General features: G+C 45.2%; 1 protein-coding gene across 1 annotated transcript in view; it reads right to left on the bottom strand.

The window, feature by feature from the left end:
• RYR3 (ryanodine receptor 3) overlaps nt 1-24,051 on the bottom strand; it is a 503,714-nt gene that overhangs the window by 131,779 nt on the left and 347,884 nt on the right. The window contains 4 exon segments of the mRNA XM_078053421.1: nt 2,505-2,608; nt 3,780-3,909; nt 5,471-5,585; nt 7,417-7,690. Coding sequence (XP_077909547.1) covers nt 2,505-2,608; nt 3,780-3,909; nt 5,471-5,585; nt 7,417-7,690 — 623 coding nt within the window.

The following is a 24,051-nucleotide window of genomic DNA, read 5'->3' as shown; positions in this document are numbered from 1 at the left end:
TCCAGTTGTTATTCTGATTTAGCCTTTGACATTTTATGTGTACAAGGAGAAGGGGAGAATCCACGGTGCTGCAAAAATCCTCAAAGTCATTCATTTTTGAATCCCCAGAGCCCAGCATATAGCAAATAGTCAATACATAGTTTTCAAATGAATCACGTATTTGCTGATGTCAAATACTCTAAGTCCTTTTGTAAGAATAATGAATCTAAGGCACAACTCATAAGAAACAGTCATCACGTTTTTTTTTTCTTCTTAAACCAGTAAGGATACTATTCTGCTTGGAGCTCGGACTTGATTTGGCCTTTAAAGTGTCAGGAAAACATCAATAAAGGCAAAAATTAAGCAGTGTTTTCAAAGTTATAGAAGCAGCACATTTCACTGGCCACTGAAATAAGCGCCACGTGTGTGTGTGTGTGTGTGTGGGGGGGGTTGTTGTTCAATCTTAAGGGACCTAATTTCTGCTGTGATCAATGGAAAGGAAGAACGGCAGGAACTCTCCCAGGAACCACACTTGGGTGATTTCCTGACACTGGGCTGAATAAAGCCCGTAGCACTGGGCTGAGCCGCTGAGCCGCTGAGCCACTGGAACCACTGGAAGACGGGGTAGCAGACCTCATCCTGCCCCTTTACTCATCTCCCTAGGTCCCCCTTTCTCCCCTTTCCCAGCCTCCCGGCCTCTCCTTATCCTATCCTGCATCTTCCAAGGGAGGCTTAGGGTCATTGTCAAGCAGGGTCATTTCAAAAGCTGAACTGCAGCTAAGGAGGGGTACTGAGTACTAAATCTCGTGGCACTGTCCTGCTGTAAGAGAACAATCAGCCACTTTTCTATACAGGCATCAGTTACCTCACAAACTAAAACACGGAGGTTTTATTTATTTATTTTTTTTTGAGAGAGAGAGAGAGAGCGTGTGTGAGTGAGCGGTGAGTGGGAGGAGCAGCAGGGGAGGGAGAGAGAGAATCTTAAACAGGTTCCACACTCCCTGATACAGGGCTCAATCTCACGATCCTGAGATCATGACCTGAGCCGAAATCAGGAGTCAGACACTTCACCGACTGAGCCACCCAGGCACCCCAAAACACTGAGTTCTTGATTGCTGTTTCAGTGCATGTGGAGCAGAGTTTGACTGAAGTCTGTCTCACTAGCAGACCAGGAATAGCCATGGCATTTGTGGAAAAGCGTTCGCACAACGTACTGCTGGGAGGCAGGACATTTGAGTCTGTGTGTGTATGGGAGGGGGTGTGTCTTGTTTCGGATCCAATCGGTTCTTCTCGCTAAAACCAGGCTGTGTTTTCTAAAATACAAGTCATGTTGTGTCACTCCCCTGCTTAAAGCCCTCCGATGGTTTCCTTCGCTCTTGGCTCTACAGAGAGGTTCTAGCATTGAACAGGTAACAGCATGGCCTCTGGAGCCAGACTCTTTCAGATCCTGGCTCTTACACTTAATAAACCTCACGACGCTGAGCAGATTAGCTAACCTCTCGATGCCTCAGTTTCCTCTCCTATAACTGGGGGCACTAACAAAAAGGCACGTTCTGAGGGTCATGTTCATGTGAGTTAATTCAGAGTGGACCCGGCCCACGGTGACCATGTAGGAGTATGAACGTCTACCATGAACAGTTACGTAGCATCAAGCCCAATTCCCTACTGTCCCTCCTCACTCCCCAAGCACTCCCTCCAAACACCCCATGATTCCTCACATCCACTTTCCCAGTTCTCGGGCACACCATGCTCTCCTCACTAACCTCAAACATTCCCGGCACACTTTCCCCAATGGTATGGCTGCTTGGTTTCTACTCTTCCCTCAGCTCATCACTCTCCCGAGGGACCTTCCTGATCCCCTGGCCACGGTGAGCCCTGCCTCGCCCACACATTTCCAAACCCCCTGTTCAGTGGATGACCTCCTACTTGTCCCCCTTGCCCTCACCACACCAGTCTCCTTCATACTCAGAGAGTATACTGTGAATCTTGGCAGCCACCTAGTCAAGGAAATAGCCCCAAAATGAAGGGGGAAAGATGTAGGTGAATCAGCCTCCAGTCATCACCACCAGTGGGGGTGCATTTCACGGTCCCCATGTGTGGAGTCTCGGTTTTGCTTCAGCTGAACCTGCAGAGGATGTGTGGGCCTTCTTTATCCGTATACTGATTACACAGTTTTCTGTCATGTTTCTCTCTTTAGTGTGTGGACTTAAAAATTCAATGACACAGAACTTTATTAAGATCCACAGGTCTCTGGTAATGTTCCATGTAGACCAGTGAGGCTGGGCCTCCACATACAGAGAACACAAATATCCAGATACCCATGTCTATGAAGTTGGCTCTTCCTGCCCATAGGAGATGCTCTGGTCCTAATTATCAGACTGCTGCCAGTTACTCACTTTCTACCACATTTTCATGGAGTGTTGAAGAGGTTCTGATGGAGACCCAGTCTTTGGTCTGCATTTCCTTGGCTTGGCTAGGCTACAGGCAGGAGAGGGCAAGCACATTGCCTCCCCGGGGCCAGTTACCTTCTCGAGGTCCGGTTCTTCTAAGCTCAGCGCTAACTCGTTATTGTCCATCACGGAGGAAGCTGCCACATCCAGTGGGGTAGATCCTCTCATCGAAGGGGAGGCTGAGGAAGGAAGAGAGGAGAGAGAAAGGGATGGGGGCCGCCCAGTGCTGAGCTGAGGTTGCAGTGCCCATTCATGGTCAGGAGAGGGCAGCAAACACACTAAACCTGGGTCCCATCGTTGTTCAAGAGGGGGCTGCCTGCCCAATTTAAGAACAGCTCTATTTATTATCCTTGTCCCCACACTCATTACTGATTGCGAATATGAAGTTAGAAAATCGGTTGACAGAATTAGCCGGGACCATGTATTTTCAAGTACTTTCATAACATGATCTTTCTTGGGGGCCCTACTTTGGTGATCACTCGAAAGGTAGAGATGCCACTTAACCAACTAAGCTCAAATGACTTGGCCATGTCTAGGGCCACCACCCAGAATTTAAAAATAGCCTCAAACAGCATCAGTTCATATAGTTCTATCAGGTCACCAATGTTGTCTTTGATTTTCCTTTGTTTGATTCTTAGGCTATAATTAAGAAAAACTTTTTTTTTTTTTTTAATAAAAGGTTGGTAGTCTGAGGTTGCATTTGATAAATCAGAAACTTGAGATTTCAGATTTTACATGGACGTAAGTGTGGTTTTGCGTCTTTCACAAATTCCCTTGGTTTACACCCAGGACAGTGAGTGAAGCATATGCACTGTGCTGTTTTTTTGGTGGTGTTGATGGATTCACACTGCTTATCCACAGTTGCTCATGGCCAGTCCACCCTGCCGCTTAGGAGAGCACTGTCTAGTTGGCTGATGGGACAGGTACGTAGCCGACAGCCAGCCTGCCAAGCAGGGCTTGGATCTCTGGCCTTGCTCTGTCTCATCAGCGCTGCTCCCTGGTCAGCAGAGTGGGCTGGGGGTGGGGGAGCTGTGTCCCCAGACTCGATCTGCAATCTCAGGCAGCATCTCATAAGCCATGAGCCACTGGTCCCAGGGGAGACAAGGTAAAACTCTGTGACTACGCCAACACAAATGTGTCATCGGTGCTGGTGGGAAGCAACATCTCTCCTTAGGTTGGACAGCAGAGACATCATGTCGTCATTTCATTTATTTTTAGATCAGGCAGGTTCCTTCTTATGTTTAAAAATACCTTAGCAGGTATGTAGCTTCTTTCCCTTTCCCTCCTAAGTGGTCAGCAGGGGGGGGTGTCACCTCCAAGCCCAAATGTGGAAACGGTAACATGACATACCTAGGCCAACACTGCTATTCTCCAGCAGGTAACTTAGATGCTCAAACATGGCCTTCTGATTTTGCCGGCTAATTCGACAGAAATAGCAGAGGAAACGGCAACAGCTAGCAACCATTTTTGGAAAAGCAATCTGTAGGGAGAAGAAGGAAGTGTCAGGGAAAAGAGTCCATCGTGAGTCCTTTCTGAAAAGTCTGACTTTCAAGAGTCTTAGGGTATGCAATCAATGGACTTCCACCTGTCAGTACTGGTGTAAGCTATGAACAGTTTGGAAAATGAATTTTCTCCTTACTTCCAGTGTTTTCCAAGACTTACTCACTTATTCCAAGACAGAGTGGACACCTGAGAAGAGGCTTCTCAAGATATTGAGAGCTAATTTTAGCACCTGAAATATCTTTCTTACAAAGGAAAAAGAGGTCAAACAAGAATCCTAGACACCCTCCTATGTCACATGAAATTGCGTGACCCTACATCAGACTATTGTTTCCATCTGGGAAGGGAGTGGACAGAACTCTGATGAGAAAGTATTATAACAGGCCCAAGTCCTCTGGGTAAAGGCAGACCCCTAGAGTTGTGGGAGCCTGATGAGCATTGCCCTCTCAGGCTGTTGAGCCTTCCCCAATTACATTTTTCTTCTTCCCTAGTTACTTCTGTCCTTGATGACTGCTCTCCAATGGGCTCCCATAGCACCTGTAATCTGATTCATATAATTTAGCACTGAGATACCATCTTATGTTACTGCTGATTGCACTTGGCTTCTCTCCTTAACAAAGTAATTAGCATCTCTAGAGCCTGGCCACATCTTAGTTTTGATCCAGTAATGCTCAGTAAGTGGTATCTGTGTTAACCTTGCTCTGGATCCTAGAAAGTCCTTGATTTCCCCCTTTAGAATCATGGGGGTGGGCACTCTCAAAAGTAAAGTTCCGAAACCTACACGCTACCTGCTTGCTGAGGCGTCCAGACATCTGCTCAGGGCTCTTCTGCAGAGGGTCCACTTTCCCAAGGGACCAGAAGGAAGTGAGTGAGAAGGAAAGTGAGCTTGGCTTCTGTTCTTCCTTCACACCCCCACCTGTCAATACTGGTGGAACTGCTTTGCAGATCATTCATTCCAAGGACCTGGCACTCTGGAATTTCCAACATCTGAAAACATCCTCCAATCTACTGCCTTCAGACCTGAACTCTGAGCACCCCATGCAAGTTAGGATAAATGCCCAGGGAGCTCCCCCTGACAGCGGGCTTGTTATGGGGGGGCTGGCAAGGAAAGCCAATATCCTCAGGAGCTTGGTGCACAGAGCAAACATGCGCACTCCCAAGGGAATGCTGCCACAATTGTTATTAAGATCTTGTTCTCCTTTAGAGCAGCCTTCTCCTGATCCAGCACAAAACATACTGGGCTCCTAAGTGGAACCCGGAGGAATTTGGTCTTGGAAGGAGTAGGGCTGAAGAGTATGGGAAGGAAACTTAGCAGGTGACCAGACTTGTGGAACGAGTGGGAAAAGCTCTGAGCCTCACTGGCTGGATTTCATTCAGCAGCACAGTCCCATCCCTTGGCTATTTCCTGGCTTTATGCACATCCCTCCCTCTGCCCGGGAAGTGTCACGAGGCAATGGACACGAGCCATGTGGCCGCGAACAAGTCACCACATGCCTCCGTGTAGGGGTCAAGTTCTGGCTAAGTTCCCTTTGTAGGATTACCTGAGACTTCTCCGTGCCCAACACGTTCACCATCACCTCCATCACCGTCTCGTGCATGCCAAGGACTCGCATGAGGTTGGGATGCTGGTAAAACACCTTGTTGTTCATAATGTCTCTACGGTAAAGACGGGACAGAGACTTCAGCACTTGCTTCTATCAGTGCTATGAGCATTCAGGGTTGAGGACACACAAATGCGCAGACACAGTGGGGGTGAAAGAATGCAAATGTGACAGGCTGGAAGGTCCTAAGAAGCTACCAGGTCAGTCAGAATATATGTGGAGTGCCTTTTTTAGCTGACAGGAGTATTCTGTGCTCATTCTGTGCTCATTCAGGAGTATTCTGTATTCATTTCTGTGAAGTACTTTCTTTCTTTGAGACATTTCCTTCTAATGACATATTTCACAGTTGTCCTTTGTCTTTTTTTTTTTTTTTAAGATTTATTTATTTATTTGACTGAGAGAGAGGGAACACAAGCAGGGGGAGTGGGAGAGGGAGAAGCAGGCTTCCTGCTGAGCAGGGAGCCCGATGCAGGGCTCGATCCCAGGACCCTGGGATCATGACCTGAGCCGAAGGCAGACGCTTAACAACTGAGCCACCCAGGCGCCCCTTCCCTTTGTCTTTTTCCTTGAAATAGTTTTGAGACAGCCCAAATTACTGGATTTCTCTTCCTCCATGTACTCAGGGTTTTCTATATATATTTTTTCCTCCTCTCATCCTTATATCTAAGTCTCTGTGTACTTCAGTTTTCTTAATGATGGGGATGTACCCCTTTCTTAAAGGCAACTGTATATTAGATAGATACCCATGACATTTTGGGGCAGCAGTCTTCAAAAACCAGTGAAATTAACAATGAAATATATAAAATTGTATTTTTAAATCATTCAGTATAAATTCACACATAATAAAGCTGCAGGCAAATCAAAATGCAGGAGCAGCCTGTGACGTGGCTGTGTAATCCCTCACAGGGTGGCTAGCCTCGGCCTGTCCCTGTCCCCTGAGTGCTGGCTGCTGTTAAGAGGAGATAGCACCAGCTTTTACTGCTGCTCTGTCTACTGCAAGGGCCAGGGGAGAAGCTAATTCTGCAGGTTTCTTTTCCCATTAGAGTCTCTTCATTTCTAGTACATGCCTGATTCTTCCTTGGAAATGAATTTGAAGCATGAGAGCATGCTTCATGGGGCAAGGGGTTGCCCCAACCCAGGGATCCTCAAAGTCCCTCTTCTGGGGATCGGGTGGGGTTCCTTCAGTGGGCTGGCTCCAGGGCGGTGGAGCAGCAAGAAGGTTGTGGTCCTAGTTCTTGATTTTAATCAAGTAACACCGTGGGCTGGTCGGTTAAATTTTTTGGGCTTTGGTTTGCTCATCCACAACATGGAACTATACCACCTAATTAAAGGAAATCTTTTTGATGTCTATGATGCTATCTTTTTGACAGCATGGCTTCTAAGGAAGAGCCGTGAGCTATTGTTATGAGGGAAGGTGCCTTGCAGAACTGACAAAAATGACTCTCTGGGTTTGTCCCAAGCAAAGAGAGGGATCAGCCGGCAGTTTCTCAGAGGGAAGTCTCAGAAGAATTCCAGTCAAAAGCTCAACTGCTCAAATAATGTCTCTCCTGTTGAGTTGAACACACTGTTCCTTCCTCTGAATTGTTTTCATTGCCTCCCTGGGGCTATTTTCTTCAGACACAAACCAAATAACTGGTTTTCTCCCCACTGCTCCTCCCCACTGCTTCTGGCAATGTCCCTTCACCTCGGTGTCCTGCCGTCTGGTCTCGTCGGTTCTCAAAGGTGACTGATTCAGCAAGATTGTTATCCCATGAGGAGTGAAATCAGGATGGTGGCACACAGGGATTTTATACTACTGGATTCTGGAACATCTATATAGCCAGGTAAACCAGTTTTCCCTCCTGAAGTTCTCCTGAGGGACATGCACTCAACTGTGAATGACCTACCCCAGGCCATTGATCATGAGCAGCTCCTCTTCCTTGCCCATCCTGACACTGAGCAGGCAGCGGATCTGGCCCAGTGCGGCCAGCAGGTTGATGGTGTCGCTCACGGAGACCTGACTGATGGTGTAGGTCTTCCGCAGGGCCTGCAGCAGCTCCCCGATGCTGTCATACTGTCTCCGGAGGAGGTTGAACATCATCCGGACCAACTCCGCGTCTTGGATCTGGTCCTCCTGGGCCCAGCGGATCATGGTCTGTGAGATGAGCTCCTTCAAGGTTGCTAGAAGGACGATAGAGAGGACCGGTATGGTGGCTGTCATGGCACAGGGAGAGAGCTGTGTATCTCAGCCACCCCATTCGACAAGGACATAACATCAGTGGTCAAGGTTAAAACATTCTTTTCCTAAGGGTGAATATGGCATGCAGAGAAGTGAAATACATCATCGAAAGACATATATGTGAACCATACTACAAGAAATGAATATCACAATTTTGAATGGAGAGTACTAAATATTTTATTTTGATTAAATGACAATTGAATCGATACTGGAAATAGAAGACTAAGTAAGATACTGTCCTTGTGTTCAGGGGCCCACAACCCAGTTCTTTACATTTTCATTCTGATTTTATAAAAAAAAGTTTGTCTTTATTTTATAACACAGTGTAATAAATACTAAAATGTGCAAGTGCCATGGGACAGAGTGGGGAGTAATTAATTCTGGGGCGGGGGGGTCGCAAAGGCATGAGAAGGTGACACTGGTCACTGGCTCTTTCGAGTCAAGTGATATTAAGCCCTGGATTTTCTCTACCATGGATACTATTCCCCAAGTACTTTAAATATACCACATACCATGAACTGAGTAAGCCACACCATCGATGCAAGAATTCTAGAAGATATTTTGGATGACACACACATAAAACTCTGTTAGGAGATGGAGAGAAGTAGATGGAGAACATTCTATTAGGTCTGAAGACTTTGCAGCTGGACCGCTGACCATCAGCCCCTTGAACGGACTGTGTTGCTCTGATCTTCGGCAGGGGTCAGCGAACACTGCCTCATGACCACTTCCACAAGCATCAAGAGAAAAGCCAGGATGCCTCAGAATTCAGAAGTTATCAGGGCTCATACGGGTTGCACAGAAATACCACTGGCTGCCCAGGTAAAGGAAAGGTCATTGAAGTGGGATCGGATCAACCGTGGGATCTTCAGAGGTTGGACTAAGAGGCTCCTGAAAAGTGCTGAGTGGCATTGGTGTGGTAGGATGGTCAGAAGGGAGAGGCAGATCTGAGGTAGAGGAAAGAGGGAAAGATGGCTTGCCAGAACGTCTGGGAGGGCACTGCGCACCCCCTCCCCATGTCTCTCACACACACATGTCTCCAGAAAATGCGATGACAGGAGTGAGAAATGCTGCTCTAAAATCACAGTTGCCTCCAAGTCTGGCTCTGCCTATCGCCTTCCCACAAGGTATGGATGGCACCAAGATCCTTAATTCAGACCTGATGATAAGGCAGAGCTTACGGGACAATAAAGGTCATTCAGTCCATCAGTGAAGAAACTGGGAATAAGCTTAGATCGGTGTCTTTGGTAGCCTGTGCCACCTCTAACAGTCTAGTTTTCTACCTCCATGTCATTATATATGGCAGATGTCTGCTCTACATACAGTCTTGGCTCATCATGAGGATATAAAAATAGAACTTGGTTACCAAAGCTTCAGAAGAGATCTAGATGTAAAGGATGAATTTAACTTACTGCTGGGTCTATCAACCCTGTGGGTGTTGTAGGTTCAGATGAGAGACAGGCTGCAAAACTTAAAAAAGGATACCCAGAGCAGAAAGAAGCAAAGTTAAAAGATGTTCCTAAGAGACCTCACTAGGGAGGGATTGCTGACTAATATCTGTTAGGTTAGATAATATCTCTATCCTCTGGGGGTAAATCAGTTATTTATGGGACAGGCTGGGCTGCTGTCAGGAGCCTATTTCCTCACTGGCCAAATAAATGTAAGAGTTTCTGTTTCTCCCAGTTAATAGTCATGGTAAGGAATGAAAGCATGACAAAACCGTACAACAGACACTCTTGGACCCAATGAAAGTTTTTCTAGTCCTGTAAGTATAATTCCCCCTTCAGCCTACCTCGTGACCTGAAAGAATTATGGTTTTCTCCACTAACAGCCAAATTCTCTGCCGAGATCATTCACATCACAGTCCCTGCCGCACATGAAAAAACAACCACCAGAACTGTTAGTCAGCTCAAGGACCATCCTCTTGTCAAAGGGAATTTTACAGAGTCCTAAGGAAACCAAGTAAATATTAGTTTTCCCTTAACTTGGCTTTCAGATTAGTTCAGGAATTGGGTGAGCTCTTAGCCACACAGTGATGTAATAATCCAAATCAACATTCATAGAGAAAGGAACATTTACAGCAAAACACCTCTTGAGAGGGCCGACGAGAAAGGAGACAGCCCTTTACCTGAGAGAGTGGAGCAGGAAACACCCCAAGGGTTCTCTGTCCAGGCAAGCCTTCCAGCAAGTGTAAGAGAATGGGATCAACAATTATGTGTTTGTGACCAAGCAGAAGCTCAATTAAAAGGAAAACATGACCCCAAGACTCTGACAGAAAAAAGCAAGACTCACGGTCGTGTTATTGATGGACAGATGTAATTCAGTGAATGCACGACATTTAAGGCCATTCTTGTAGGACAGGGTTTCAAATTGGGAGATGGAAGTTCAGAAACTGAGAGAAAGAATAACTATGAGAAGAAAGAAGACTGAGGAGAGACGGCGGGGGAGGAAATATTCCCAAGAGCCCTGAATGCACGGCATATTTCATGGCCTGACATACACTAGAGACCGAGCACCACCAAGCAAACCTAGGCTGACTCAATGAATTTCTAATGCTCTGAACACCTCTGGGACTGAGAAGATGGAGATTTTTACACCCCTGGCAGCAATGCTAGTGAAAATTCCTCAGATTTTAATTAGCTCCCACGCACAGGCAGTAGAGTGGCATAAATGTACCAGGGTCCAGAGGTTAAAAAGATTGTTTTCTAGAATGTGGTAGGCTCTTCATATATCTGTATGGCTGAGGATTAAAATAAGTAATGCCTATAATCATGTCTGGCACATACTGTGAGCTTAATAAAGGTTAACTCTTCTACTATCTATACCTGTAGTTGTAAAAGTGTGGTCCACAGAGCCTTAGGGATTCCAGGCCCTTTAGGTGGTTTGCGAGGCCAAACGTATTTTCATAATAATTCTAAGATGTGATTTGCCTTTTTCACCGTGTCGACAGCTGGCCTCATGGTATAGAAGCAACGTGGGTACAAGAGGGGGTGCCTCAGCGCGAATCAAGGCGGTCGCACCGAACACCAAGCTTTACCAACATATCCCCAGAAAGATGCCCGGTTTCACATGAGAATGTGCCACCACATGAAATATAAAAATAATTTTATTAATAATAAACTCTTTTTTTTAAAGATTTTATTTATTTATTTGACAGAGAGACACAGCGAGAGAGGGGACACAAGCAGGGGCAGAGGGAGAGGGAGAAGCAGACTCCCCATTGAGCAGGGAGCCCGGTGTGGGGCTCGATCCCAGGACCCTGGGAACATGACCTGAGCCGAAGGCAGATGCTTCACGACTGAGCCACCCAGGCGCCCCTAATAATAAACTCTTGAGTAGGCATCTTCCTAATCTCCTGGGGGACAAAAAGGGAAGGATGCCTACAACCCTTCTGCTGCAAACGGGCGATGAGAGGACTTTGTGAGGAGAGGGGCTTGTGTGGTTGTTGGAGCTGTGAGCTCAGCTGGCTGCGCGTCTCCTGGAAGGCTCTTTTTAATTAAAAGAACGCAGACAAACCAGGCTGGTTCATCAGACTTGGGTGAATGACAGACATGTTCTTATAAATGAAAGAAGCAAGCTCGTCACTTCAAGGAAAACAATGGAGAGTATCTGTTGCCAATAATATAATTTTTGAGCTTTCAAGTGAAAATGAGAATTTTAGAAAATGTTTATCTGCCATAGTGAGTTTGACAGCTTCCCGGTACTTAAAGACTTTCTGATTAAATTGTTGATCTTAACAAATGTGACTTCTAAAATATTTTATAATGAAATACATCAACATTTGGAAGTTCTGCATAACTTGGTGAACCAATAATTTCCCAAAGACCAAAGGCCTTATGCTACAAAAACATTCATGGGTAAGAGACCTATTTAAATGAAAGACAGACCAATGAGTTCTTATATAACCAAGCACAAAAATTTCCTTAATGTTGTTTCAGGTTCTACATGGCAATGAACTTTTGAGAACCTACTACTTGTTGAGCTTTGATGTAGTATCAAAGAAGAATGAGCACAATTATCTGAAAAAGGCTATTAAAATACTCTTCCCCTTTCCAACTATGTATCTCTGAGACCAGTTTTCTTCCTATTCTTTAACCAGGTATAAGAACCCAGCTATCTTCTATTAAGTCAGACATTCGAGATTTATAAAAATGCAAAACAATGTTGCTTGTCTCATTATTTTTGCTTTGTTTTGAAAAATTTAGTCATTTCTCACAGAAGTATATTATTTATATAACATGTAATGGGGTTTTTGTTATTTTTAAATGAATGAATTATTGCAAAAATTTCTGTTTTAAATTCTAATTCAGCAATATTGATAGATATATTCCACAGAAGCTAAAGTTTTTTGAGGTCTTTGATAATTTTTAAGAGCGTAAAAGGGGTCTTGAGACCAAAAAGTTCAAGAAGCACTGATTTATACAAAAGGGTCTATGCTGAGGTGATAGCCATGACCGGGACACAAAGCCTTCCCTCCAGCTAAGATAGAGCCCTGTTCTGTCAGCCTGTGTGACCCCAATCCAGTAGCTAACATGTGAACTTGGAAAGTTACAGCTTAGGACGCTTTCTATGTTTCTGGATGGGAGGTAGACTGAATGTGAGTGTAAGATGGGTAAGACACCTCACCCTGAGAAATAAAATGAGGATTAAAGCAGCATTATTTTGAAACTTGAATCCTGGCAGTCAGGAAGGACCCCGGCCATTGTTCCTGCATCACCAAAGGGGGCTCCCTGCCGGTCTGAAGGGCTCAAGGTGCTTCCCTCCTTATATCAATTTGGGTGCAAGCTGTCATCTTCAGAGCAAGGAGTGGGGGTGGGTGGCTTTCACACCGAGGCTGCCTGGCCTCGTTTAGCCTGCTTGCAGCCAGCGCGATCAGACACGCAGAAAAGTGGGCTGCAGGACAGAGAGGGAGGCACTTAATTCTTTGTCCCACATTAGCTGACCCTTCAGCAGTGACGTTACTCTCATTAATACTGCAAACCAGGGCTGTCGCCTACAGAAGGCTTTGTTCTGGAGTCACTGTGTATCCAGGCCTCAGGACAAATCTCATTCGCAGGTGCCCGCCATCCTCGTCTGAGTAGCTGAGTTACCCTCCAGTTGTGCCAACTCCTAAATGAGCCAAACAATCGAGTGATAACACTGCTAACTAGTCTGTATGAAACTATTTCAAGACACAACGATTACCCGCAGCATCTTACTAGACACTAGATAAACACATGTAAGGCATTTAATGAGAAAGTATAAGATAATGAGCAAAACTGTGTTGTCCAAGACATTTAGGAAATAAGACAACTCATAAGAAGGTACAACTTCTCTAGTAATACAAAAATTCCAAAGAAATTAGAGAAATGATCAGATCTTCCTCCTTTACTTTCCCCCCGACATGTCCTTCCTCTAAAGCTCTTCATATTTCTCAAAGAGGTCCACATCACATGGAGACTAGAAAAGTAGGGAAGAAAAATCTCTATTGTGAAGTTAAGAGGGGCCCTCCCAGGGATGGATGAAGCAGTCTGATGGGAAAGACACTACCCTTCGCTATGGCTACTTCGGAATGCCATTTTCTTTCAAGAGCTGATTCACACAAGCAGTGCCTGTAGTAAATACTTTTACGTTTTTCTGGTATCAATGGTGGAATGCTGACAAATTTGGTAGGATTTTCAAACAGCAAAGGGAGTCAATTCTTGAGATACATTTGAACCTCTTTCATAACCACAGATATATTAAGAGCAGTTACCACTAAATACTGATTTCATTTCTGCTGCTTTTCTAAGTTCCTCTTTGGAAATGCTGCCCTTTAATGACTAAAAAGACACTTTACTATGCATAAGAAACAGGACTCCTGAGAGGGAAAGACTCCAGGAGAAAGGTAAGGAGTGGGACGGGGAGGTTAATTCTATTGCTTGCTGTAATGTATGGCCTCGTTTTACTCACACACACACACACACACACACACACGTCTCATAACCTCACTCAGATCCCCCACCACACGTGATAAAGTTGCTTCCACACTCTTTGCCACAGCTCTAGGATTTTCAACCACTAACTTACCTGTTTCAAGAAGGCCTTCTCAAATGCACCAGATGGTTTAGCTCATGAGGTTCTTTTTTTTTAATATTTTATTTATTTATTTGACAGAGAGACAGCGAGAGGGAACACAAGCAGGGGGAGTGGGAGAGGGAGAAGCAGGCTTCCCGCTGAGCAGGGAGCCCCATGCAGGGCTCGATCCCAGGACCCTGGGATCACGACCTGAGCCGAAGGCAGACGCTTAACGACTGAGCCACCCAGGCGCCCCTAGCTCATGAGGTTCTTAAAAAGCTATGGTGTTCTTTCCAAAAAGCAAAAAGATGTGTCACCAAGCATTTGTTTTCTGATGAGAAAGGATTAGTAGAAAACAGAATATCTTTTGAAGCGAGTCATGTACACGTGGTTCCCTTGATAATTACAAATGGCTTCTTTTAAGAAATTATTATTAACGTTCTAACTTGCTCCACTTTTGCAATTAGTGTAATTAGGGATAGTCACATTTAGGCAATTATATTAAATCTATGATCTAGAAACTGCATTTTAAATAACTGTTTAGGCTAACTCAGAAATGAGATATTTCTAAGGTACTGTATTGTTTAGGGATACTTGATCCCTTGAAAGATACTTTAAAAGAAGAATAGCTACTTCACTACTTGATTTCTGGACTAGCCAGACATTACAGATGAGAAACGAGGATTCAAGTGTCCTTAAATTAGAGTTAGCTTTGGTACATCAGTCTGGGGGGCTCAGGTATTGTTTACTGTTAAGTTGTTTACTTCCCTCCACTTGTCATTGTGTAACCTACTATTGATCCTCAGACCCCAAGCCTACATTCTGTGGCTTAAAAGAAAGTTCTCCAGAGTTACCCACTATACTTGGTAAAACTCTTTTCTAAATGGTCAAATTACCAGCTTTGCAATGGCGACTGCAATAAGAAAAAGACCATCTCTTCTCATCGTGCAGGTTTACAATTTTAGGCTGCTGGGTCTGGAAAGAATCTTTTCTTTTCACCTCCAAATTTAGATCACAGTCCAAGTGGCCATCGAGTGCTGAAATTCAAGCTTATTCTCAAAGAGCAGATGTTGGCCATGGACAAAGCAAATCCCTAAAGCTTACAGATTCCCAACCTGGGCTGGTGTCAGAGTTCCATGAGTGTGCTCCTAAATCTGGGTCAGTTTGGAAGAAAAAAAGTCTTCCAATTACACTGATGAGAGGGAGCAAACAAAACAGCACTGTACTTAGTTTAAACTTAGAAAGCAATTTATAATGCTCACGCTTACAATGGGGAAAGAAAAATAATTATGTGCATCTAAATTATGCACACTTATTTTTAAATTCTAGGTGATTAACAAGTCAGCTTGTGGTATGCTGTCCCTGCTCTGGAGGCATTAACAGGTGGTAGATCATTTCCAAATATCAAGAACTAATGTATTTTGACCTCTGCTTTCTTCCTCCCTGTGGTGGGCTGAATAATGACTCCCTCCCAAATATTCACCTCCTAATTCTCAGAACCTGTGAATATGTCACCTTATAAAGCAAAAGGATTAAATTAAGGATCTTGAGATGGGGGAGATTATCCTGAATTATCCGGGTGGGCTCAAGATAATCACAAGTGTTCTTCTAAGAGGGAAATAGGAGGGTCAGAGTCCGAGAAGGAGATGTAATAACAGGAGCAGAGGTTGGACCAGTACCATTACTGGAAGGGGCCACTAGTCAAAGAGTGCAGGAGGCCTTTGGAATCTGGCAAACGCAAGAAGTGGATGCTCCCCTAAAGCCTCCAGAAGGAAGGCAAGACTACTAAACTCATTTTAGACTTGTGACCTCCAGAACTGGGTGATAATGAATCGTATGGTGTGAAGCCACTAAGTTTATGGTAATTTGTTGCGGTGGCAATAGAAAACTAACATGCTTCCCCTGGTAGAAAGTCCTGGTTGAAGATACTTGAGGCTGCAGATCAGACTGGAGAGGCCCAGTGAGCAAGCTGCTAGGGAAGAGCTCGCAGAAGCTGGGTCCTGAGAGAGATCCAGTGTAAGTTTTTGCTGAGGCAACTGGAGTGACAGGGCTGCTGACACCCTGAAGTCTGCCTGGATCTGGCCCCGAGCTTGCGTCAAACCAGAACAACATTAAATGCAGAAAGCAGGAGCGCCTGGGTGGCTCAGTCGTGAAGCGTCTGCCTTCGGCTCAGGTCATGATCCCAGGGTGCTGGGATCGAGTCCCACATCGGGCTCCCTCCTCGGCGGGAAGGCTGCTTCTCCCTCTCCCACTCCTGCTGCTTGTGTTCCTGCTGTCGCTATCTCTATCTCTGTCAAATAAATAAATGAAATCTTAAAAAAAAAAATAAATACAGAAAGCACCCATTGCACAACTTCCCTGGCCTATTAGATAACATACACAGGGCACAGAGAGCATGTTCCCTAGCTCCTGTGACACAGGTTTTTGGCCTGTACGCTCCCTCTGGACATCAAGAGCTGGAACTGCCTGCATTTCAATAGTAACCACTGCATAATGAAAGGTAAAGATGATAGCCATCATGAGATAATGAATATTCCTGACCACGTGTCAAGAATCCACTTGTGCCTTCTTCCTTCTCAACAGAACTGATTTTGTATAGATAGCTGCCTCTCTATCTTATGGCCCATGAAAACTGACCCAACCCCACTCCACAGGCAGGCTCTGCTGACGTAAGTCAACCAGCACATTTTATTTTCTAGGGCACACTCAATGGTTCACGAGTTGGCCTGTGACCAAGTTCTTCAAAGGTGATCTCAGGATCCTTGCTTTGAATACCAGGGCAGGAGAACTTTTCTTACTTTTCCCTTGGACACTGTAGCACATGGATGTGAGGCCCAGAGTTGTAGCCACCATCCTGCTACCAGCCTGAAGGCAAAGTTAGAACATGGAACGACTGTGGGGAGAATGAGTGGAGCCATAGGATTAACTCAACCCAGTGGCTGGGTCCATCTCCAACTTCCAGGTACACCAGTCAATGAAGTCTTTTATTGGCTACTCTACCTGAGTTGGATTTTCTTTTATTTTTTGCTGAAAGCATCTGAAATGGTAAATGTGGAGATAAAGTTCTTAGGACCTACACTTTGTATATTTGCTTCAGAAGCTGGGAGGTATACCAACCTCTAAGTACTGGAACATTAGACTGAGCACTATTTTATTGAATCTCATACTCCCTGCCCCCATGGGTAGGAAGATCATTATTCTCATTTTATAGACAAGGAAACTGAAACATGTGGAGGTTAAGAAACTGGCCTACCATCATAATTAGTAAATGACAGAGTTGGGACCCAAACCTTGGCTACTGGAATCTAAACTCAAATACTTTTCCAGCTGAGAGCTGCTTACTTTCTATAGCTTCACAAAATCCAGAAAAATAGTTACCCTTGTTAATGCTTTAAATTTATATTATACTGTCTTGATGCTCTCTTAAATAATGAAGTGGATTCAGAAATAAATCCTGAAAATCATAAAGCCTTGGCTCTTTTTCTAGCGGACTCTGAGCTAGGAAGATTATTCACATTCCCAGAGCCTTGATTTCTTCACCAATAAAATCAAGTTAGCAAAATAAAATTCATGTTGAAAGAGATGAACGTCAGGATGATGTAGTGACAAGAGTGTGGGCTACTTGGTTCCAGCCATGTGACCCTGGTCAAGTCACTTTACCTCTCTGTGTCTCTATCCACTTCTACCAAGTCACAGATGGCTTAATACTCTAGAATTCCAGGTCTACCTGACCTGTGGAGCTCTTGAAAGGGTTGTACTAATTTATTCAAATGGCAAATGAACACCTATGGCTTCACTGGGTTAAAGTAATGAGCACCACGAATTTTACCCCCACCTTTTAATGCCCACCAGCCCTATCACGAAGCTATCCAACTTGCTTTTACTAATAGTACAACTAGAGGTCAAAAAATAAAGCAAAATCTTAAATCTAGTGGTCGCTGACCACAGTGAGTGGTCACTGTCAAGACACCACCCCACACTACTAATCGCTCACGTGGGGGAGATGAGGAGCGGTAACTTGATGGCTTTTTGATGACTGTCCTGATTGCTGACAGATGAAGGACCCTTCCCCTGTCAGGGGTCAGATGGCACCATAACACCCTCTTGATTTAGTGGGTAAGATTCAATGGGAAGGGCTCATGCCCTCTGTGCTCTGTGCCCCAGAGCTTCCCCTGGGCTGAAAGTCTGGTCTGCTTCACAAGGTGGCCAAATACCTCCTATTTATTAGCAGAGAAGGTCAGGGAGAAAATTAAACCCATCGCCTCTGAGGAGACTTGGAAAATTCGTCAGGCTAATTTCTGTGTGCCTTTGCAGTGCCTCTCTGGCCCAGACGGAGCAGCAGGTGCCTCTTATGCTTAATTTCATGAGAACGAGGCTGTTATTGGGATCATGGAGAAGAAAGTTACAAGGCTCTTGGAGAACCTGAAAGGACAAGCCTGTAAAGACAGCCAGGAGCACTGTTCTTGGAGCTGCTCCGTGTGCTCTGTGTCATCAGGGCCCGGAGACCCAGAGGCGTGCGATGGGGCAGGGCCAGTCCCAGGCTCTGCTGCAAGCCGCTGACCACCCATGAGAGCACCAAGCTCCCGTTCATCCCAGCTCTGCATTTAATTTTTGGACGAGTGCACGTGTTTCCTTTATTGGCTTCCCATAGGGTAAAAGGTCAAGCTGCTTGCTAAAACATTCTACTTCTCATTACAATAATAGTAGCCAACGGTCACTAAGAGCTTCCTGTGGGTCAGACCCTGTGCTAAATGCTGTACCTGAATTATTGTTTAATCCACACGAGCACCGTATAAGAACAGACAGGTATGGCAGGGACCGAGTTTCCCCCACAGTCATGACTGTGTCAGCCCAATCCTCACTTTGTCTGTTATTTAGGCAAAGAAACACTCCAGTTCAAGAAAGAGGCCAAGACTCCTGCAGATAGGGGGTCTGCCGAGCCAGCCATGGCAGTGAGTGCTGCAGAGGAGAAGGAGCACTGGAGATGGAGACTATACACAACTGGTGTGGACCCACGATCCCCGCCAGCCGGCCTTCCACGTGGCTCTCAGAGAAGGCTGTGCGTGGACAGTCACGTGGCCGATGTATATTTCTGCTGAATCCATTTCTAAATTCCCCTCCTCAGTGCTTTTCTGCCTCGGTCAGAGCCTCCCCGTCCCTGAGGGTGGAGATAAGTGGGGAAGCAAACTGCTTCACCCCAGGACTGCATCCCCAGCCAGCTGGACTCCCCCTGAGTCCCAGAGGCCGTCCTGCCTGCCTGCGCACTGCGCTTTGGCAGTGTGGCCGGATTCTGCCCATCCAGCTCTGCGGCCGCTGGGCTCGCATCTGTCCTATGGAGGTAATTAGCCTGTTGTTTTTGAAATCAGTCAACCAACCTCATAATCACTTTCTCAAAAACATTCCCACAATGAAACGACCATTGACGATGGGATGACAATGGGGAAAAGAGCACAGAGGGCAGCTGCGGCTGCTCACGTGTTCCGGAGGGGGAACCCTGAATGAGCACGGGGTGGAGACGGGACAGGGACAGGCTCGGGGCCTGAGGCCTCAGTCTTTGCTGGGAAAGTGATTGAATCGCTTTTATCTGAGTTCCTATGTGTATTCAGTCTGAAGAAGAAACTGACGAGGTGGGCTACAGGCTGCCTATCCTCTAGGTCCCTGCTCCCCACTCCTGTCCCTCCAGCCCCATGGCCCGGCCCGGGCACCCCTGCATGGTGCTCTGAAAGAGTGTGGGCCCTGCCTATGAACATGACCCCAGTGTGGGCCTCTTTCTAACTTCTTGCAGGAACCTTGTCCAAATTATTTTGCTTCTCTCTTTGTTGGCCTGGCATGCAAAATGGGGACCTGGCTGTCACTGTATCTAGTTGTTTGTTGTGAGGATAAAGCAGATGAGATGATGGGAAGTGCCTAGCACAGTGCCTGGTAATTATTTTGGGTCTACTCCAGTAATCCAGATTTCCCCATTCGAAGGCCAGCTGATGAACAACCTTAATTCCATCTGCACCTTAAATTCCCTTTGCCATTTAACCTATCTATAGCTTCCAGGGATTAGGACATGGACATCCTTGGGGCCATTATCCTGCCTGCTACACCATACTTATTTGAGTCCTCAGAAGCTCTCATCTAGAGCACTGCAGTGACATCCCAGTGGGCCTCCATACCTCCAATAATCCTGCACGGCGATCCTCTGGATTGCCATCTTGCTAAAGCAGAGTTGACTGGTGCCTAAAACAGTGCCTGAGATATGGTGGGTGATTAACAAACATTTTAATAGCTCAAAATAGTTAAAATTAAGTGCAGAGTTGTGCCAGGCACACTTATAAGCACTTTGAATTTTTAACTAATTTATTCCTCATGTCAACCAAATAGGGTATTAGGGCTAGGCCCATGTTTTTACAGATGAGAAAACTGAGGCACAGAGAAGTTGTCACCCGCTTAATCTCACAGATATTAGGTAGCAGAGCAAGAATTTAAGACCAGGTGGCCGAAGTCTAGAGCCCTATGCTCATAACTACCTCACTATTGTTGAGTAAATGGATAATTTGGTCTCAAAGACCTTTCATAGCCACTGCCTGGCGGGGGCGGGGGGAGGGCAAGATATTATTATATAAATAAAAGGGATGGCAACTAGACTCAGGTGGACAAAGGTTTGAACTTTCATGCCACCATTGTGTGATCCTGCCAAGTTACTTAATCTGTCTTTACTTCAGTTTCTTCAACTATCAAATAGGAATAAAATCACCCACTTCATCTACTGCATATTTTGAGAATTACATGAGGTAATACAGAAGTGCTTAACACAGTGCTCAGGACTCAGTGGTTACCACGTAAATGTTAACCACCCCCTCCCTGCAACGTAAGGCCAGGTAGTATAAATACATGGTGATGACTAATATGTCACACTCTAAGGCTGAATGTAGTTTAACAATTGGATTTCCAAGCCACTCTGTCCTAACACCACCCTACCTCTCCCCTCTACCCCATTCCATTCCTCTGAGAATTCAACCAATCTCACTTGGTTGCCTCCTGGCATATGACATGAAATTTTCTGCTCTGGGGCTTTGTCAAAGCAGCTCTTCTCATCAAAAATATTTCCCCCCTTTATTTAAAAGAATTTATTTATTTGTCAGAGGGCAAGAGAGAGAGAGAGAGAGCACAAGGAGGGGGAGTGACAAGCAGAGGGAGAAGCAGGCTCCCTGCTGAGCAGAGAGCCCTATGCAGGACTCCATCCCAAGACCCTGGGATCATGCCCTGAGCCAAAGGCAGATGCTTAACCAACTGAGCCACCCAGGTGTCCCTGTCTTTCCCTTCTTATTTTACCTACTTATCTATGTTCTTTATGGAATCTGCCCAACTCCTCCTCTCTGGCCACCTGCTGTATTTTACCTACACTTTTATTATAGCATATCCAAACTCATGATTATATTGAGTTTCCTGTCCACAGCTGTTTCCTCTGTTGTTTATAAGGTCCTCATTTTCTTCATCTTCATGAGCCTCCCATGACTAACCTACACTGGAGGTCGGACAGATTTGTGGCAGAGTTAAATGTAGAAACAGGGAAGATACGGTCTGAGCACAAAGACCCAGTAAAGAATACACATGGGGACACAGATACTCCACGGAAGGTGGAAGGTCATACATGCCCTTGTAGAAATGCCATGAAATGGTGGGGGCAGAAGGACGGAGGATGAGGCTGAAAGAAAGACTTCATGGAGGAGGTGTCTGTGCACGTGCATCAGGGGGACAGGTTGTTTGGGGAGACTGGGACCAGGCTTACAAATATTGCCTGAGTGCCATAGATGGACCTACCACCGAACTGTCTCATTATGTGTATAAGTATGTGTGCTGGGCTCCAGACTTATTTTTGGAGCAAACAGTAGACTCTTCTCCTCCTCAGCACTCAACAGGCTGAAACATTTAGGCAGGAGAGAATTTCGGTTAGAGCTCTTAGGCCACTCAGTGATGGGGCAAGAGCAGACACAAGTGGCAGGAAAAACCTCCCTGGGAAGAGCATTCAGGGAATGACAAAGATCAGGAATGCACCAACTTTGAGCTGTAAAGTGACAAGGGGTCTTCATTTGGTTAATTTCAGAATTTAGCGGAAATAGCTGGTTGGTCTCTTCTGGAGGAGTAACTCAGTGGCAACAGATTTATATTTAAGGAAACCCTACTTCAACTGTATCGTGTGAGAAGCCCTGGCTTAGAACTAACAGGCAAAAGATTTTCTCAGGAATTTGCTGGATTGGGATATGCCAAAGAAATGTGACTTAGTATGGCGGGCTACTATTGTTGGATCTTTTTTACCTCTTCATTATCATATGTTTTGATAAGATTGTAACAGCTTTCATCGACAATATGGCTTAGAGTTAGTTTAGGCAGATCGCCGTAACTCTGAGCCAGCTAGCAGGATTCTCAGGAGGTTCAGGACACTGTTGATTCCTCTTGGCTAGAAAAGCTGAAGTTTTCCAGCAGGTCATCTGGCCAACACCCACTGCTCATAGAGGAGAGACTGCACCCCCTTCCCTGAAAACCCCACCGAGTGCAGATCTTTGGCTTGGTCAACTTTGGCATGTTAGAATTTTGACTTCTGTTGGGTTTAGATTTCCTACATGTAACAGTGAGTCATAGTTGTGAGTCACCTGGCAGGTGTAGTAAGCCAGATAAAAAGATGATGGCTTTAAACAGACATGTACCTCTGAAACAAATAATACATTATATGTTATAAAAAAAGAAGAAGATAGTAGGAAGGGAAAAATGAAGGGGGGAATTCAGAGGGGGATATGAACCATGAGAGACTACGGACTCTGAGAAACAAACTGAGGGTTCTAGAGGAGAGGGGGTGGGGGGTGGGTTAGCCTGGTGATGGGTATTAAGGAGGGCACGTACTGCATGGAGCACTGGGTGTTCTATGAAAACAATGAATCATGGAACACTACATCAAAGACTAATGATGTAATGTATGGTGACTAACGTAACATAATAAAAAAAAATAAAAAGCCATTCTGTATGTAATAGCTATATTTGGGGGTTTTATGGGACAATGGAAAGAGCATGGAACCAGAGTCAGAAAATGTGAAGCAAGTCACAGCTTTACTCATCTCGGTTACCTTGGGCTGGTGACATTCAGTCACCTGGAAATTGTTCTGGAACTAGGCAGTGGTGATGAGAATAAATGAACAAGTAAGTATCCCTTAATTCTTCAGAGTACTATTTTCATCAACTATACAATACAGGAGTGAAAAAACCCACCAGTAGTAAACTGATACATGTTAAGTATTTGGTGAATTGTCAATTCACTATCCCATGTCATTATCTGCATTTTTAATAGTTTATCAAACGTAAGGGAAGAAAAAGAAACTTATTAACATTCTAAAGTATTTTGACCCTTTTATCACAACTGGCTATGTATTCAGAAACACTGTCTCCATCTATTCGTTAAAAACAATTTTGGGGGTGTGGCAGTTAAACTATTCCCAAGATTTTCTCTTCATATGTCAGCCCTGAGTGAGGGGCTTTCTGTCTCTTGAACATTTGGCCAGGGAACCTGTCTACTGACAACCAGACATGCTTGACCACCTCTGGAAATCCAGGATAGGAGACTGACAACACAAAGCTTGAACCTCTCACAATTCTCCTTCTGGAAGGGAAGCAGCATGAGGTGAAGACATGGAGTCTCACACTGGAGTGGCCTTATTTGCATGTTCCACCACAACAGACAGAACATGGTCTTTCTGCCCGAGGCCCAAGGTAGCAGTGCTGAAGATTGCAATCTCTGGAACACCATTCTTAGAGTTAGGGGGACTTCACACAGCCAAGTGATTTCATCTGACTCCATTTACCTACCATGAAATGGTCACCTTGTGGGACCCCCAGTTGTGACACATTATAGGTTAGAAAGAAGCATCCACTTTCAAAATAGACTCTCAGCAGGTAATATGGGTCAGCTCAGTCTATTTTTAGTTCTGCTTTGGCAGGAACCACAAAGGGGATCTAAGCTCACTTTTGTGCCCTTAGAATCCTGCTGGCACATCCTCATCAAAGACCTACCCTTTCCATGGTAACAGCACTGATCAAGGTTTGCCAGTGCATGTACCCCACTCATGGGGTACATGAGTACCCCATGGTACTCAGAGGCTTCAATGCTTGTGCTGAAAAATGGTGAGGTTTCCTTCCCTTCAGAGATATGTGGCAAAGATGGGAGGTCAATATAAAGGGCAGTAAGATATACGGACCCCAAGGTAGTGTTTTCAGACAAACCAATCATAGC

The sequence above is a fragment of the Halichoerus grypus genome, chromosome 8, assembly GCF_964656455.1.
Source record: "Halichoerus grypus chromosome 8, mHalGry1.hap1.1, whole genome shotgun sequence".
Taxonomy (NCBI): Eukaryota; Metazoa; Chordata; class Mammalia; order Carnivora; family Phocidae; genus Halichoerus; species Halichoerus grypus.
The sequence above is the reverse complement of the archived record's forward strand: the minus strand, read 5'-3'. Positions and strand labels throughout refer to the sequence as shown.